This window comes from Chiloscyllium plagiosum, chromosome 1 (assembly GCF_004010195.1).
Source record: "Chiloscyllium plagiosum isolate BGI_BamShark_2017 chromosome 1, ASM401019v2, whole genome shotgun sequence".
In the NCBI taxonomy this organism is placed as follows: Eukaryota; Metazoa; Chordata; class Chondrichthyes; order Orectolobiformes; family Hemiscylliidae; genus Chiloscyllium; species Chiloscyllium plagiosum.
In genome coordinates this window covers 82,543,569-82,558,518 of record NC_057710.1, presented here as the reverse complement: position 1 = coordinate 82,558,518, position 14,950 = coordinate 82,543,569, and the positions used below count along the sequence as shown (strand labels likewise).

The 14,950-nt window shown below is 41.3% G+C and overlaps 1 protein-coding gene across 1 annotated transcript in view; it reads left to right on the top strand.

Annotated features, from left to right (window-relative positions):
• Positions 1 to 14,950, top strand: part of tusc3 (tumor suppressor candidate 3) — a 378,825-nt gene that overhangs the window by 239,883 nt on the left and 123,992 nt on the right. Inside the window, exon 7 of the mRNA XM_043690293.1 lies at positions 11,912 to 11,975. Within this exon, the coding sequence (XP_043546228.1) occupies positions 11,912 to 11,975 (64 nt within the window). The remainder of the gene's footprint in view (positions 1 to 11,911; positions 11,976 to 14,950) is intronic.

Sequence of the window (14,950 nt, the reverse complement as noted above, 5' to 3'; positions counted from 1 at the left end):
TGCACTGGAGTTAATACGCAATTAAAAAGAAAATCCACAGAGGTTTTCAGAAGCTCCAGCCTCGTTGAAAGAGCTTCTCATTGCCTGTATCTTTCACTGAATCTGTGCTGAAGAAATATAATCAGTTATGTGTTTTTTTTAATTGGGATGGTCATTCTTTCAATAAATATTTCAAATGATACTTTGTTAGCTTTGGAGATTACAAAGTTGTAATATAGAATTTATCAAAAGTATTATCGGAGTTTACTAGACATGAAGTAAGAATTTGATCATTTAAGTGGCCAATTCTCATTCCATGTACGAACTACCAAAGTGTCTGTAAAATAAAAACAGAAAATACTGGAAACACTCAACAGGACACACAATGTTTATGGAGTGAAACAGTGTTAGAATTTTGTGTCATGACTGTTAATGAAGTGTCAATGTGGCTGGACTCTACTACTTTCCACAAATACTGCCTGAATGAGCATTTCCAGCATTGTGTGTTTTTATTTCAGATTTCCTGCATCTACAGATTTTTGGCTTTTGTTTTTTCATGAAATTTAATCCTGCAACTGGACAACCTAATATTAATGGAGTAAGACAAACATGACAGTTGGTTTGTCTAGCAATCTATTTTGTGGGGTTGAATTTGCTGATCCATGATAGTAGTCGTTTATCCAGCATCACATCCACTAATTCACCTCTGCCTTAGTAGAATTTAAAAAAGATTACTTTCTAATAAAAACTAACTTTTTTGCAATTACAGAGTTGTTATGAAACAAATTGCATGCCACTTGAAACTAATGATTGTCACAAAGTATGCCTTAACAACTGTGCTTTTGTGTATTCGAGTGGACATAACTGACAATATTTGCTGTATCATCAAGTTTTTTTAGTAGTATCTGAAATTGTATTTTCTCTCACCTAATGCTGGCCATTTACATATAACAAAAAAAAAACTATGGTCCTAAATTGATTCTGAGGGAATTCACTGCATACTTTTCTCCAAACAGAAAACATTTCAGCTCTTCACTCTGCCCCCATCACTTAGCCAATTACATATCTAACTTTTGTTTTGTTTGCTCATGTGATGTAGGTTTCATAGAGTGAGTCAGAGCATTTTTTGAATCTAAAAGAAGCCTTTGGCCAATCATGTCCGTGTTGATCATCCAACATTCATCTATTCCAATGCCATTTTACAGTACTTGGCCTGAGGCCTTGTATGCCGTGATGTTTCAAATGTCTGTGTTCCTACTCCAGCTACTCTTTTAGGCAGCAAGTTCCAGATGCCCACAGCCCTCTAAGTCAAAAACGCTTTGCTCAAAGAGTGTTTAAGCCTCCTGTTCTTTATTTAAAACTGTGCCTCTGTTTATTGACCCTTGTACTAAGATGAAATATTGCTCCCTACCGACTCAGCTCATGCCCTCAAAACTTTGTACACCCCTCAGCCTTCTCTTCTGTAAGGAAAACAATCTCAGCCTATCTAGTCTGCCCATAATCCAGATGCATATCCGGCTTGAAGGAACCCAACAGTGAAAGTTTGGACAAAAATGAAAAAAACTTTACTAAGCAGCAATGAGGTTTTGATAATCATGCTTATCTGACCAATCCTGGGTCCTAGTTCATAATTTGGTTTGGTCAGATTCTGGGTAATCCAAGATGGGAGATGGGAAACATTTCTGGCTGTAACAGGCTGCTCCTTGTTTTGAGGCATTTTAGGTATTGGAGGTGATTTCCTCGAATTCCAGGAGCAGCAATTGCTGTTTTATATGCTGTTGGAGAGAAAAAAAGTCAAAACAAGTCAAAACTTTTAAAAGGGAGAAGGACAGACAATAGGCTGCATGTGCTCAGGCCAGTGCAAGAGAGAGAGGGGGGAGAGAGAGAGAGAAAGGAAGAAAGAAACCCACACTGCTAACAGACACATCAGTGAACCTGCGGAGGTGCTGCCTTTGCTGTTGAATTCATGTATTGCTGGACATCGGAGTGTGTTTAGACAAACTTGGCAAACAATGAAATTCACAACTGATCTTGGAGGAACCTGTTTGGGAGAGGTCACAGCACATAAACAGATGAGAGAGTAGTTTTAGGTATAGCTTTGCTACAATAGTGACTAGAGCAGGTTCATTCTTGATTTTATGTTTTATTGCTTAAACGTAAAAAAATCAGTCATAAGTATTAAGTTAGCCTGGAGCAGTGTTCTGTAGAGGAATACGACGGTGCTAGTTTCTGTGTCTGTAGATTGGAAGAAGCAAAAATGGCCCTTAGTAGAGTGATATGCTCTTAGAGTCATAGAAATGTACAGCACGGTAACAGACCCTTCAGTCCAACCTGTCCATGCCGACCAGATATCCCAACCCAATCTAGTCCCACCTGCCAGCACCTGGCCCATATCCCTTCAAACCCTTCCCGTTCATAAACCCATCCAGATCACTTTTAAATGTTGCAATTGTTCCAGCCTCCACCACTTCCTCTGGCAGCTCATTCCATAGATGTACCACCCTCTGTGTGAAAACGTTGCCCCTTAGGTCTCTTTTATATCTTTCCCCTCTCACCCTAAGCCTATGCCCTCTAGTTCTGGACTCCAGGGAAAAGACTTTGTCTATTTGTCCTAACCATGTCCCTCATGATTTTATATACCTCTTTAAGGTCACCCCTCAGCATCCGATGCTCCAGGGAAAACAGCCCTGGCCTATTCAACCTCTCCCTATAGCTCAAATCCTCCAAGCGGGCTGAGATAAAGGGTAGGGGGGATGGAATTTGGGGGAGGGGCGCTGGGAATCCCTCCCCCTACCCTTTATCTCAGCCTGCTTGGCACACCAGCCTCATTCCTGAAGAAGGGCTTATGCCCGAAACGTTGATTCTCCTGCTCCTCGGATGCTGCCTGGCCTGCTGTGTTTTTCCAGCACGACATTTTCCAACTCCATCCCTAATCAGTCCTTGCCTTTCCCTCAGGATTCCCTCCAACAACTTGCCCACCACAGATGTCAGGTTCACCAGTGTATAGTTCCCTGACTTGTCTTTACCACCTTTCTTAAGCAGTGGCAACACGTTAGCCAACTTCCAGTCTTCTGGCACCTCACTTGTGACTATCGGTGATAGAAATATCTCAGTAAGAGTCCCAGCAATCACTTCTCTAGCTTCCCACAGAGTTCTAGGGTACAAGTCCGGGGTATTTATCTACCTTCATGCATTTCAAGACATTCAGCACTTCCTCCTCTGTAATATGGACATTTTTCAAGATGTTACCATCCATGTCCCTACATTCTATATCTTACATATTCTTTTCCATAGTAAACACTGATGCAAAATACTCATTTAGTATCTCCCCCATCTCCTGTGGCTCCACAAAAAGTCCGCCTTGCTGATCTTTGAGGCGTCCTATTCTCTTCCTAGTTACCCTTTTGTCCTTAATATATTTGTAAAAACCTTTTAGATTCTCCTTAATCCTATTTGCCAAAGCTATCTAATGTCCCCTTTTTGCCCTCCTGATTTCCCTCTTAAGTATACTCTTATTGCCTTTAAACTCTTCTAAGGATTCACTCGATCTATCCTGTCTGTACCTGACATGTGTTTCCTTCTTTTTCTCAACCAAAACCTCAATTTCTTTAGTAATCCAGCATTCCCTATACCTACCAGCCTTTCCTTTCACCCTAACAGGAATATACTTTCTCTGGAGTCTCGTTATCTCATTTCAAAAGGCTTCCCATTTTCCAGCCATCCCTTTACCTGCAAACGTCTGCCCAAATCAGCTTTTGGAAGTTCTTGCCTAATACCATGAAAAATAGCCTTCTTCCAAATTAGAACTTGAACTTTTACATCCAGTCTATCCTTTTCCATCACTATTTTAAAACTGATTCAATTATGGTCGCTGGCCCCAAATTGCTCCCCCACTGACACATCAGTCACCTGCTCTGCCCTATTTCCCAGTGATATGTCAAGTTTTGCACCTTCTCTAGTGGATACATCCATATATTGAATCAGAAAAATTTCTTATACATACTTAACAAATTCCTCTCCATCTAAACCCTTAACACTGTGACAGTCCCAGTCTCTGTTTGGAAAGTTAAAATCCCCAACCATAATCACCCTATTGTTATTACGGATAACTGAAATCTCCTTCTAAATTTGTTTCTCAATTTCCCTCTAACTGTTAGGGGGTCTATAATACAATCCCAATGAAGTGATCTTCCCTTTCTTATTTCTCAGTTACTCCCAAATAAATTCTCTGAAGTACTCTGACTAGGAGGAAACACTCCTGTTGATTGTTGCGTGGTGTCCACTCATCCATTGCCATAGCCTCTGCTCAGTCTCACCAATGTCCCATGCCTCAGTGCATCCTTGCCTGCAGCATATGAGATAGATAATGTTGGCTGAGTCACATGCGTACCTACCATGTACATGGTGGGAGGTGTCCCAATATGTAATGGTGGTATCCATGTCATCCCATGAACTAAACACATTGATCAGGATTTTGGATCCAGTCCGCAAACCCATGGATAACCTCATGATGATACACTTCTCCAGCTTCCACCCGAAACGTATTAAAACAGCCATCCCCTACGGAAGCATACACAGGATCTGTTCGGTTGAGGAGGAACATGACGGGCACTTAAAGGTGCCCAAGGATGGCCTCATAAGAACGGTGTACAATGCTCAACTCATCGACTGCCACTTCTGATGTGCCACAATGAGAAACCATAATGACCTCCTCAGGACACAGACGCGAGCTGCAACCGACAGGGACCCTTCGTTGTCCAGTCCTTCTCAGGAGCCGATAAACTACGCCAGTTCTTCGCAGCATGCAACATGTTATCAATGAGGATGAGCACCTCGCCAAGACCTTTCCTACGCCTCCACTACCTGACTTTCAGGACAACACCGTACAACCTTGTCACAGTAGATGCTGCAAGATGTAACAGAGTGTCAACACGGATACCACCATTGCATGTGGTGACACCTCCCTCCATGTACGTGGCAGGTACTCATGTAACTCGGCCAACATTGTCTATCTCATACAGGTAAGGATGCCCTGAAGCATGGTGCATTGATGAGACCGAGCAGAGGCTATGACAACGGATGATTCAACACCGCATAACAATCAATAGACAGGGGTGTAGCCTCCCAGTCCGAAATATTTCAGCGGTCCGGGACATTCGATCTCTGACCTTTGGGTGACCATCCTCCAAGGCGGACTTTAGGGCAGGCTACAATGCAACATGGCCGAGCCGAAGCTGATAGCCAAGTTTGGTAGCCATGGGGATGGCCTCAATCAGGACCTTGGGTTCATGGCACTTACAGGTGACCCTACTGCATCTCACACACACTGTCACACACAATCAGATACACATCGACACACACACACATGCAGACCATCTCTCATACACACGCACACGCATGCACGCACCCTCTAACAGACTTATACCCCTTTACACTCTCATGCGCACATACACATACACTACTCTCTCACAGACACTCATACCTCCTGGCGCGCGCACACACGCACACATATAAGTTTGTGGGGTGAATTTGTATTTGCAGCATTATATTCTATTTTGCCCAAAAACTGAATCCATGGAAGATTCTGTAAATCCCTTTTTTAGATTACAATCAGTCTGAACATTGAGGGACAGACAGCCTCACACAGGACACCTCCCACTTTCAATGCATTATCTGGGCCAACATGGCACCTATTGTTAAAGTTCACTTGAGAATGTAACTTTTAGAAAGTTCTGGAATTTACATATGAAAAGACTGAAGTCAACAGGCCCATTCTAAAAGATTACACAACACCGGGTTATAGTCCAACAGGTTTAATTGGAAGCACACTAGCTTTCGGAGCGACGCTCCTTCATCAGGTGGTAGTGGAGTCGTCGCTCCGAAAGCTAGTGTGCTTCCAATTAAACCTGTCGGACTATAACCTGGTGTTGTGTGATTTTTAACTTTGTACACCCCAGTCCAACACCGGCATCTCCAAATCATTCTAAAAGATGAGACACTTAACAAACAGTCCAGGTCTTTTTCAATATATAATTTCAGTTACATCATATTGTAACCTTCTGCGATAAATTCTGTGTCCTATGATCTTATATTCCACAACCACCTGATAAAAGAGCAGCACTCCGATAGCTAGTACTTCCAAATAAACCTGTTGGCCTTTAACCTGGTATTGTGTGATTTTTAACTCTGTACACCCCAATATAACACCGGCAACTCCAAATCATGAAAGATATAGAATATAGGGAAATAGATGGTGACATCTTGAAGAATGTCCATATTACGGAGGAGGAAGTGCTGGATATCTTGAAATGCATAAACATGGATAAATCCCCAGGACCTGATCAGTTGTACCTTAAAACTCTGTACGAAGCAGAGGAAGTGATTGCTGGGGCCCTTGCTGAGATATTTGTATCATTGATAGTCACAGGTGAGGTGCCAGAAGACTGGAGATTGGCTAACGTGGTGCCACTATTTGAGAAAGGTGGTAAGGACAAGCCAGGGAACTATAGAGCAGTGAGCCTGATGTCTGTGGTGGGCAAGTTGTTGGAAGGAATCCTGAGGAACAGGATGTACATGTATTTGGAAAGGCAAGGACTGATTAGGGATAGTAACATGGCTTTGTGCATGGGAGGTCATCTCTTACCGACTTGATTGAGTTTTTTGAGGAAATTACAAGGATGATTGATGAGGGCAGAGTGGGAGATGTGATCTATAGGGACTTCAGTAAGGTGTTCGACAAGCTTCCCCATGGGACACTGGTTAGCAAGGTTAGATCTCCTTGATCTAAGATAGAACTAGCCATTTGGATACAGAACTAGCTCGAAGGTAGAAGACAAGTGGGTGGTGGTGGAGGATCGTTTTTCAGACTGAAGGCCTGTGACCAGTGAAATGCCACAAGGATCAGTGCTGGGTCCACTATGTTTTGTCATTTGCATAGATGATTTGGATTTGAGCATATGAAGTATAGTTAGTAAGTTTGCAGATGACACCAAAATTGGAGGTGTAGTGGACGGTGAAGAAGGTTACCTCAGATTACAATGGGATCTCGATCAGATGGGCCGACAGGCTGAGGAGTGGCAGATGGAGTTGAATTTAGATAAATGCGAGGTGCTGCAATTTGGGAAAGCAAATCTTAGCAGGACTTATACACTTGATTGTAAGGTCCTGGGGAATGTTGCTAAATATACAAACCTTGAAGTGCAGGTTCATAGCTTCTTGAAAGTATAGTCACAGGTCGATAGGATAATGAAGAAGGCATTGGGCATGCTTTTGCTTATTGGTCGGAGCATTGAGTACAGGAGTTGGGAGGTCAAGTTGCAGCTGTACGAGACCTTGATTAGGCCACTATTGGAATATTGCATGCAATTCTGGTCTCCTTCCTATCGGAAGGATGTCTTGAAACTTGAAAGGGTTCACAAAATATTTGCAAAGATGTTGCCAGGGTTGGAGGATTTGAGCGATAGGGAGAGGTTGAACAGGCTGCGGCTGTTTTCCTTGGAGCGTCAGAGGCTGAGGGGTGACCTTGGAAGTTTATAAAATCATGTAGGGCATGGATAGGATAAATAGAGAAAGTCTTTTTCCTGGTTTGGGGTGGGGAGGTGTCCAGAACTAGCTGGCATAGGTTTAGGGTGAGAGAGGCAAGATATAAAAGGGACCCAAGGGACAACTTTTTCACATAGACGGTGGTACGTGTATGGAATGAGGAAGTGGTGGAGGTGAGTCCAATTGCAACATTTAATATTTAAAAGGCATCTGAATGGGTATATGAATAGGAAGGGTTTAGAGAGATATGGGCTGGGTGCTGGCAAGTGGAACTAGATTAAGTTGGGATATCTGGTCAGCATGGACAAGTTGGACCGAAGGGTTTATTTCTGTGCTGTTTATCTCTATGACTCTTTGACTTTGAAGATGATGCTCCTTTTTATTTAAAACAAATAGTTCTCAGCTGCACTCACAGCAATGGCTGCCAAGTTGCATCAGCATACTTCTCACAGCCCTGTTGTTCTACCTGCATCTCGCTCCCCCAACCTGGCCTCTCATTGGGAGATTCACCTATCTCAAGAGTAATTAACATTCTGGCCCTTTGAAAATCCTGCCTCCCATCACGCTCTACTCAACATGGAGCATGGATTAGTGCACCTCCCAACTCCAATGGGAAAATCTGGCCCTTGTTGTGGAGAAAGTTTTAGTGAAGTGCCAACAGGGAAGTTTGTAAATAAAATAATTTCTATAAAAACCAAAATCATCATCCTGTTATAAGATTTATTTCTTTCAATGTGTATATCTAATTTAATTTTGTTTCAATGAAAATTAATTGTCTATATTTTTAAAAGCTATCATTTTACACTTAAATGTGCTCATCATTTTAATTTGTGCTTGTTTTCTAATTAACATTTTCTAGTTTCTGTTAAGCATAAGATAGGTATTTCCCTTTGAAATGAAAAATGTAAAATCATTTGAGACACAAAACCATATGCAATTGTCATAATGTTGCTTCACCACATTTGACAGAAGGTGCCTTGGTGGTGACACATTGGTTTCTCCTGTGATTACTGATGCATCAATCCATGCTGGAACCACCGCTGAACTCTTCCCTGCTTGAATAAGCAGGGTTCTAATGTTGTCAAGTCGAGAACTTCAACCTCTGCCTCTGCCACAAGGCTGTAGGAATCATAGATCTCAACTAATTCCTAACTAATTGCATTGACAACATTGACATGAAAATTTGGACATTTATAATTATTCATATTTATAGACAATAAACAATAGGTGCAGGAGTAGGCCATTCGGCCCTTCGAGCCAGCACCACCATTCATTATGATCATGGCTAATCATCCACAATTAGTATCCTGTTCCTGCCTTATCCCCATAACCCTTGATTCCATTATCTTTAGGAGTTCTATCCACCTCTCTCTTGAAATAATCCAGAGACTTGGCCTCCACTGCCTTCTGGGGCAGAGCATTCCATATAGCCACCACTCTCTGGCTGAAGAAGTTTCTTCTCAACTCTGTTCTAAATGGCCTACCCTTTATGTTTAAACTGTGTCCTCTGGTTCAAGACTCACCCTTCAGCAGAAACATGCTTCTTGCCTCCAGAGTGTCCAATTCTTTAATAATTTTAAACATCTCAATCAGATCCCCTCTCATCCTTCTAAACTCAAGTGTATACAAGCCCAGTTGCTCCACTCTTTCAATGTATGATAGTCCCACATAGTCCAGGAATTGACCCCATGAACCTACGCTGTACTCCCTCGATAGCCAGAATGTCTTTCCTCAAATTTGGTGACCAAAACTGCACACACTGCTTCAGGTGCGGTCTCACCAGGGCCCTGTACAGCTCTTAGCTCCTATATTCAATTAATCTTGTTATGAAGGCCAGCATGCCATTAACTTTCTTCACTGCCTGCTATACCTGCATGCTTGCTTTCATTGACTGATGTACAAGAACAGCGAGATCTCATTGTACTTCCCCTTTACCTAACTTGACTCCATTTTGATAGTAATCTGCCTTCCTGTTCTTGCCACCAAAGTGGATAATCATACATTTATCCACATTAAACTACACCTGCCATGCATCCGTCCACTCATGCAACCTGTCCAAGTCACCCTGAATTCTCATAACATCCTCCTCACATTTCACCCTGCTACCCAGCTTTGTGTCATCAACAAATTTGCAAATATTACTTTTAATACCTTCATCTATATCATATTAATGTATACTTGAAATGGCTGTGGTCCCAGCACCGAACCTTGTGGTATCCCACTGGTCACCACCTGCCATTCCGAAAGGGACCCTGTTTATCACTGCTCTCTGCTTCCTGTCAGCCAGCCAATTTTCAATCGAAGTCAGTATTTTGCCCCCAATACCATGTGTCCTAATTTTGCTCACTGATCTCCTATGTGGGACTTTATCAAAGGCTTTCTGGAAGTCCCAGCTACACTATATCCACTAGCTCTCCCTTGTCCATCTTCATGGTTACATCCTCAAAAAATTCCAGAAGATTAGTCAAGTACGATTTCCCCTTCATAATCCATGCTTACTCTGACCTATCCTGTTACTGCTATCCCAATGAATCATAATTTCATCTTTTATAATTAACTCCAGCATCTTTCCCACCACTGAGGTCAGGCTAACCAGTCTGTAGTTCCCTGTTTTCTCACTCCCTCCTTTCTTGAAAAGTGGGACAATATTAGCCACCCTTCAATCTGCAGCAACTGATCCTGAACCTATAGAACATTGGAAAATGATTTCATAATGCATTCATAATTTCTCGAGCCACCCCCTTAAGTACCCTGGGATGCAGACCATCAGGTCCAGAGCACTTATCAGGCTTCAGACCTAACAGTCTGTCCAACACCATTTCCTGCCTAATATAAATTCCCTTCAGTTCATCCATTCCCCTAGGTCCTTCAGCCACTATTACATCTGGGAGATTGTTTGTGGCTTCCCCAGTGAAGACAGATGCAAAGTACTTATTCAACTCCTCTGCCATTTCCTTGTTCCCCATAATAAATTCACCCGTTTCTGTCTTCAAGGGCCCAATTTCAGTCTTAACTTTTTTTTTTCCTTTTCACATACCTAAAAAAGCTTTTATTATCCTCCTTTATATTTTAGGCCAGTTTGCCTTCGTTCCTCATTTTTTTCTCCATGTATTGCCTTTTTAGTTATCCTCTGTTGCTCTTTATAAATTTCCCAGTCCTCTGGCTTCCCGCTCATCTTTACTATGTTATACTTCTCTTTTATCTTTATATAGTCCTTAACTTCCCTCATCAGCCACAGCTGCCCTGGCCTCCCCTTAGGATCTTTCTTCCTCTTTGGAATGAACTGATTCTGCATCTTCTGCATTATATCCAGTAAAACCTGCCATTGTAGTTCCACTGCCATCCCTGCTAGGGTATTGAACCATTGAACTTCGGCCAGCCCTTCCCTCATGGCTCCATAGTTCCCTTTGTTCATCTACAATACTAACATTTCTGATTCTCCCTTCTCCCTCTCAAATTGCAATTAAAACTTATCATATTATGGTCATTACCTCCTAATGGCTCCTTTACTTCGAGGTCCCTGATCAAATCTGGGTCGTTGCACAACACCAGATCCAGAATTGCCTTCTCCCTGGTAGGCTCCAGTACAAGCTGTTCCAAGAATCCATCTCGGAGGCAGTCCACAAACTCCCTTTCTTGGGGTCCAGTAGCATCCTGATTCACCCAGTCTGTTTGCATGTTGAAATCCTCCATAACAACTGTAATAATATCTTTGTGACAGGCCAATTTCAGCTCCATATTCAACTTACACACTACATCCAGACTACTGTTTGGGGGCCTGTAAATAACTCCCATTAGTGTCTTTCTACCCTTAGAATTTATCAGCTCTATCCATACTGACTCTACACCTCCTAATTCTATGTCCCCCCTCGCAAGGGACTGAATATCATTCCTCACCAACATGGCAACCCCACCTCCTCTGCCTGTCAGTCTGTCCTTTTGATCATTTCCCAGACCCTGTCCACTTGAAGCCACGTCTCAGTTATCTCCACAACATCACACCTTCCAATTTCCAACTGAGCCTCAAACGCAGCCACCTTATTTCTTATGCGTCATGCATTCATATATAATATTTTTAATTTGTTCCTCCCCTCATCCTTCCTATCAATCCCTATTTCACTTGACCATACTGTACGAATCCCTTCTTGAGTTTTCTGCTCCATTGACTCTGTTGTCTTTTTTAACTTTTCTTAATCTCACTTTTCCTTTAACTTACTTCTTGAATTTCTAGTTTGTCCCCTCCTCCNNNNATTTAAATGATTCATATTCACCAGGTTCAAAAGGTATAGCTTATATTTTGGAATCATCAAAATAAATACAAACTTTGTTATTTATATTCATAGAACATTTTATCTCATTTTTCTAATATTTGAATTCATTATTTCTGCAGAGTTACATTCATGGAAGCAGCCAAGCTCAATTTGTTGCAGAGTCCCACATAATACTTCTGCTCAGTATCCTTTGAAATGTGTGTTGTGGAGTGACAAGGTAACTTTAAAGCATGTGTGTTTTGGAGAGAAATTATATTAAAAATTATAAACTTTGAAATGTATATATAAACAGGACGAGAAAACAATTATAGGAAATTTGACAAATATCAAAAAATGCATTTATCGTGAATGATTGATTGATATTCTAAATTAATGCTTATTGTTAGATAATTTTAACCTCTGCTAAACTTGGACATTACATGCACAGATTCTGTGACCCAATACAGAAAATGTATCTCAGTTTCTGCTAAATTCATATTGAGCAATTGTCTACCGTTGCAGTGGAAGACCACTGACAGTGTGAACATACTTGTTCTGTTATTTTACATGTTCAGCTTACTTGCCTTTTGGCTTGGCATGGAGAAATAAATCAGTTGGTCCTGAATACAACTAAACATAACTGTATTTTGAGTGAAATGCAACTGTTCTTACCATGAAACAGTTAAGCAAACATGGAATATCAATTTTTTTAACAAATATTTAATAGAAATGACATGGTTTGGAATCTAAAGAAAATCCAACTCCAGATGATTGTGTTTTCAGTTATTTATACTGATTTTTCTTAGCAACTGATATGTTGGATGTTCACTTTTGTTTTCTCTTGAGGATTTCATAGTATCAGCCTCCATTTGCTGATTATTTATCCTATTGCTCCAAGATCTCAAACTGAGAAATATATGGCCCTCATCAGACTTGTTTTTGGGGGAATCAATTCAGGATGTGGAAATCATTTTTGAAGTGCACTTTCTTGTGCCCAATTGCCCACTATCAGTGACTTGCTCAAGCCCTGGGCATCTGCCTGAATCAAGTATGAAGTGCCTTGGATAAGCAGATTTCTATTTTTGAATGCTATATAAAATTCAGCGTCTACTTGGCAAACTTTGCTCGTTCCAATCAGTTGTTCCAATTTATTTATCACAACAAGCATTCCCCCTAATTCATTTTTCTTCTACATGGACCTTCAAGGTTCATGCATGGCAGTGACCTCCAGAGCAGAAGTCAATGCTGTCATCTGTATTGGCACACTAGTCACTGTATGTGGAATGTTGGTGTTGATCATAACTGTAAGCTGTCATTTTTGGTATTATACTCGCAAAACTACATTCTGTTCTTGACTGCATCCATTCTCTTTTGCAATAGTGTATGCAGTAGTCTAACTATAGTCTCCAGAGTATTGTAATTATTGAGTATTTTTGACTTTGTTCCCGGCAGTTTAACTCCTGGAACATGTTACATGACCCTCATTTAATCTTTCACCTAAATTCAGTGGAAAGCAAGAATTGGCTGTCACAAAGTAACACTATGTTTGTCAGCAGTAGGTCACTGCTGGGGTCACTGAAGAAACTGTCCTCACATCTGGTAAGTCTATCAGTAGAGGGTGAGCCTAAGACAGTGAAGACACAAACATTCATTGCACTGCTTCTGGCTGCAAATACTTAAGTAAAATCTACACATTCCTCCTGCTTCCAGTGACACCTTCAGAATCTGATCTGTATATTGTGATATATGGTGTGTTTGATCTCTATATGTTAATATTATTTATTTTAGACTTTGGATTAATCATTTATGGAATGTGGGCATCTCTGACTGACCTAGCATTTATTTCTCTCCTTAATTGCCCAGCGGGCAGTTATGGGTCAACTACATTGCTGTGGGGCTGAGTCGAGAGTGTGGTACTGGAGAAGCACAGCAGGTCAGGCAGCATTCGAGGAGCAGGAGAATTGGCATTTGGGGCATAAGCCCTTAATCAGGAATGTGAGTTTGAGTCATATGTAGGCCATAATAGGTAAGTGTGACAAATTTCATTCCCTGAAGGACATCAATGAATGAGATGGGCTTTTCTGACAATTGACAATTGTTTCATTCATGGCAAGATTTGAACCCCGGTCCCCAGAATATTAGCTGAGGTTCTAGATTTATAGTCTAGCAATAATACCACTTGGCAATTGCCTCCCGGGTTGAGAAAGACAGGATTATATTTTATGCAGCTGAATGAAAGACTACCTTGTTAAATAAAAAGAAAACAAAAATGATCTATCAAGCCAGATTTCAGTCTGGGATTTGACTTGTCCAGTAGTAACATCAGCTCAAATAATAAGAACATTTGAAGAAAGTCTTTTATGGTTTTTAACGTGTGTCTTTGTATCAACTCAGAAGGAATCATTGACTGTGGAGTCTATGACAATAATAGTGGGTGAGTCCCATGGGTGATTATCAGAAAAGCTAAAATCATCATGGTGAATCTCATTTGAAAGCTTGGACCAAGTTAATCCCAACCCTCAATTAGTTTCATTAACATTTACAATACGTAATCTTTCTATTAATTTACAGTAACTTGAATATGGGAGATTAAGGAGTGATCTTAATGAGATGTTTCAGATCATTAAAAGATTTTGTAAGACAGAGTGAAATGTTCTTCTGTTTGGGCAATTCATAGAATCGGAATGTGTTGCTGGAAAAGCGCAGCAGGTCAGGCAGCATCTAGGGAACAGGAGAGCTGCGCTTTTCCAGCAACACATTTCCATCTCTGATCTCCAGCATCTGCAGACCTCACTTTCTCCTCAATTCATAGAATCCTAGAGTTTCACAGCACAAAAACAAATCTGTCGGTTCAACTCATCCATGCCGACCAGATACCCTAAATTAATCTTGTTCTACTTGTCAGCATTTGGCCCATATCCCTCTAAACCCTTCCTGTTCATGTACCCATCTAAATGCCTTTTAAATATTGTATTTGTACCAGTCTCCACCATTTCCTCTGGCAACTCATTCCATACATGCACCACTCTCTGCATGAAAAAGTTGCCCCTTAGTTCCCTTTTATATCTTTCCCCTCTCACCAGTTTTGGCCTCTAGTTTTGGACTACCCCACCCCCACCCCCCCAACCCTGAGAAGAATACCTTGGCTATTCACCCCATCAATGCCCCTTAAGATTTTT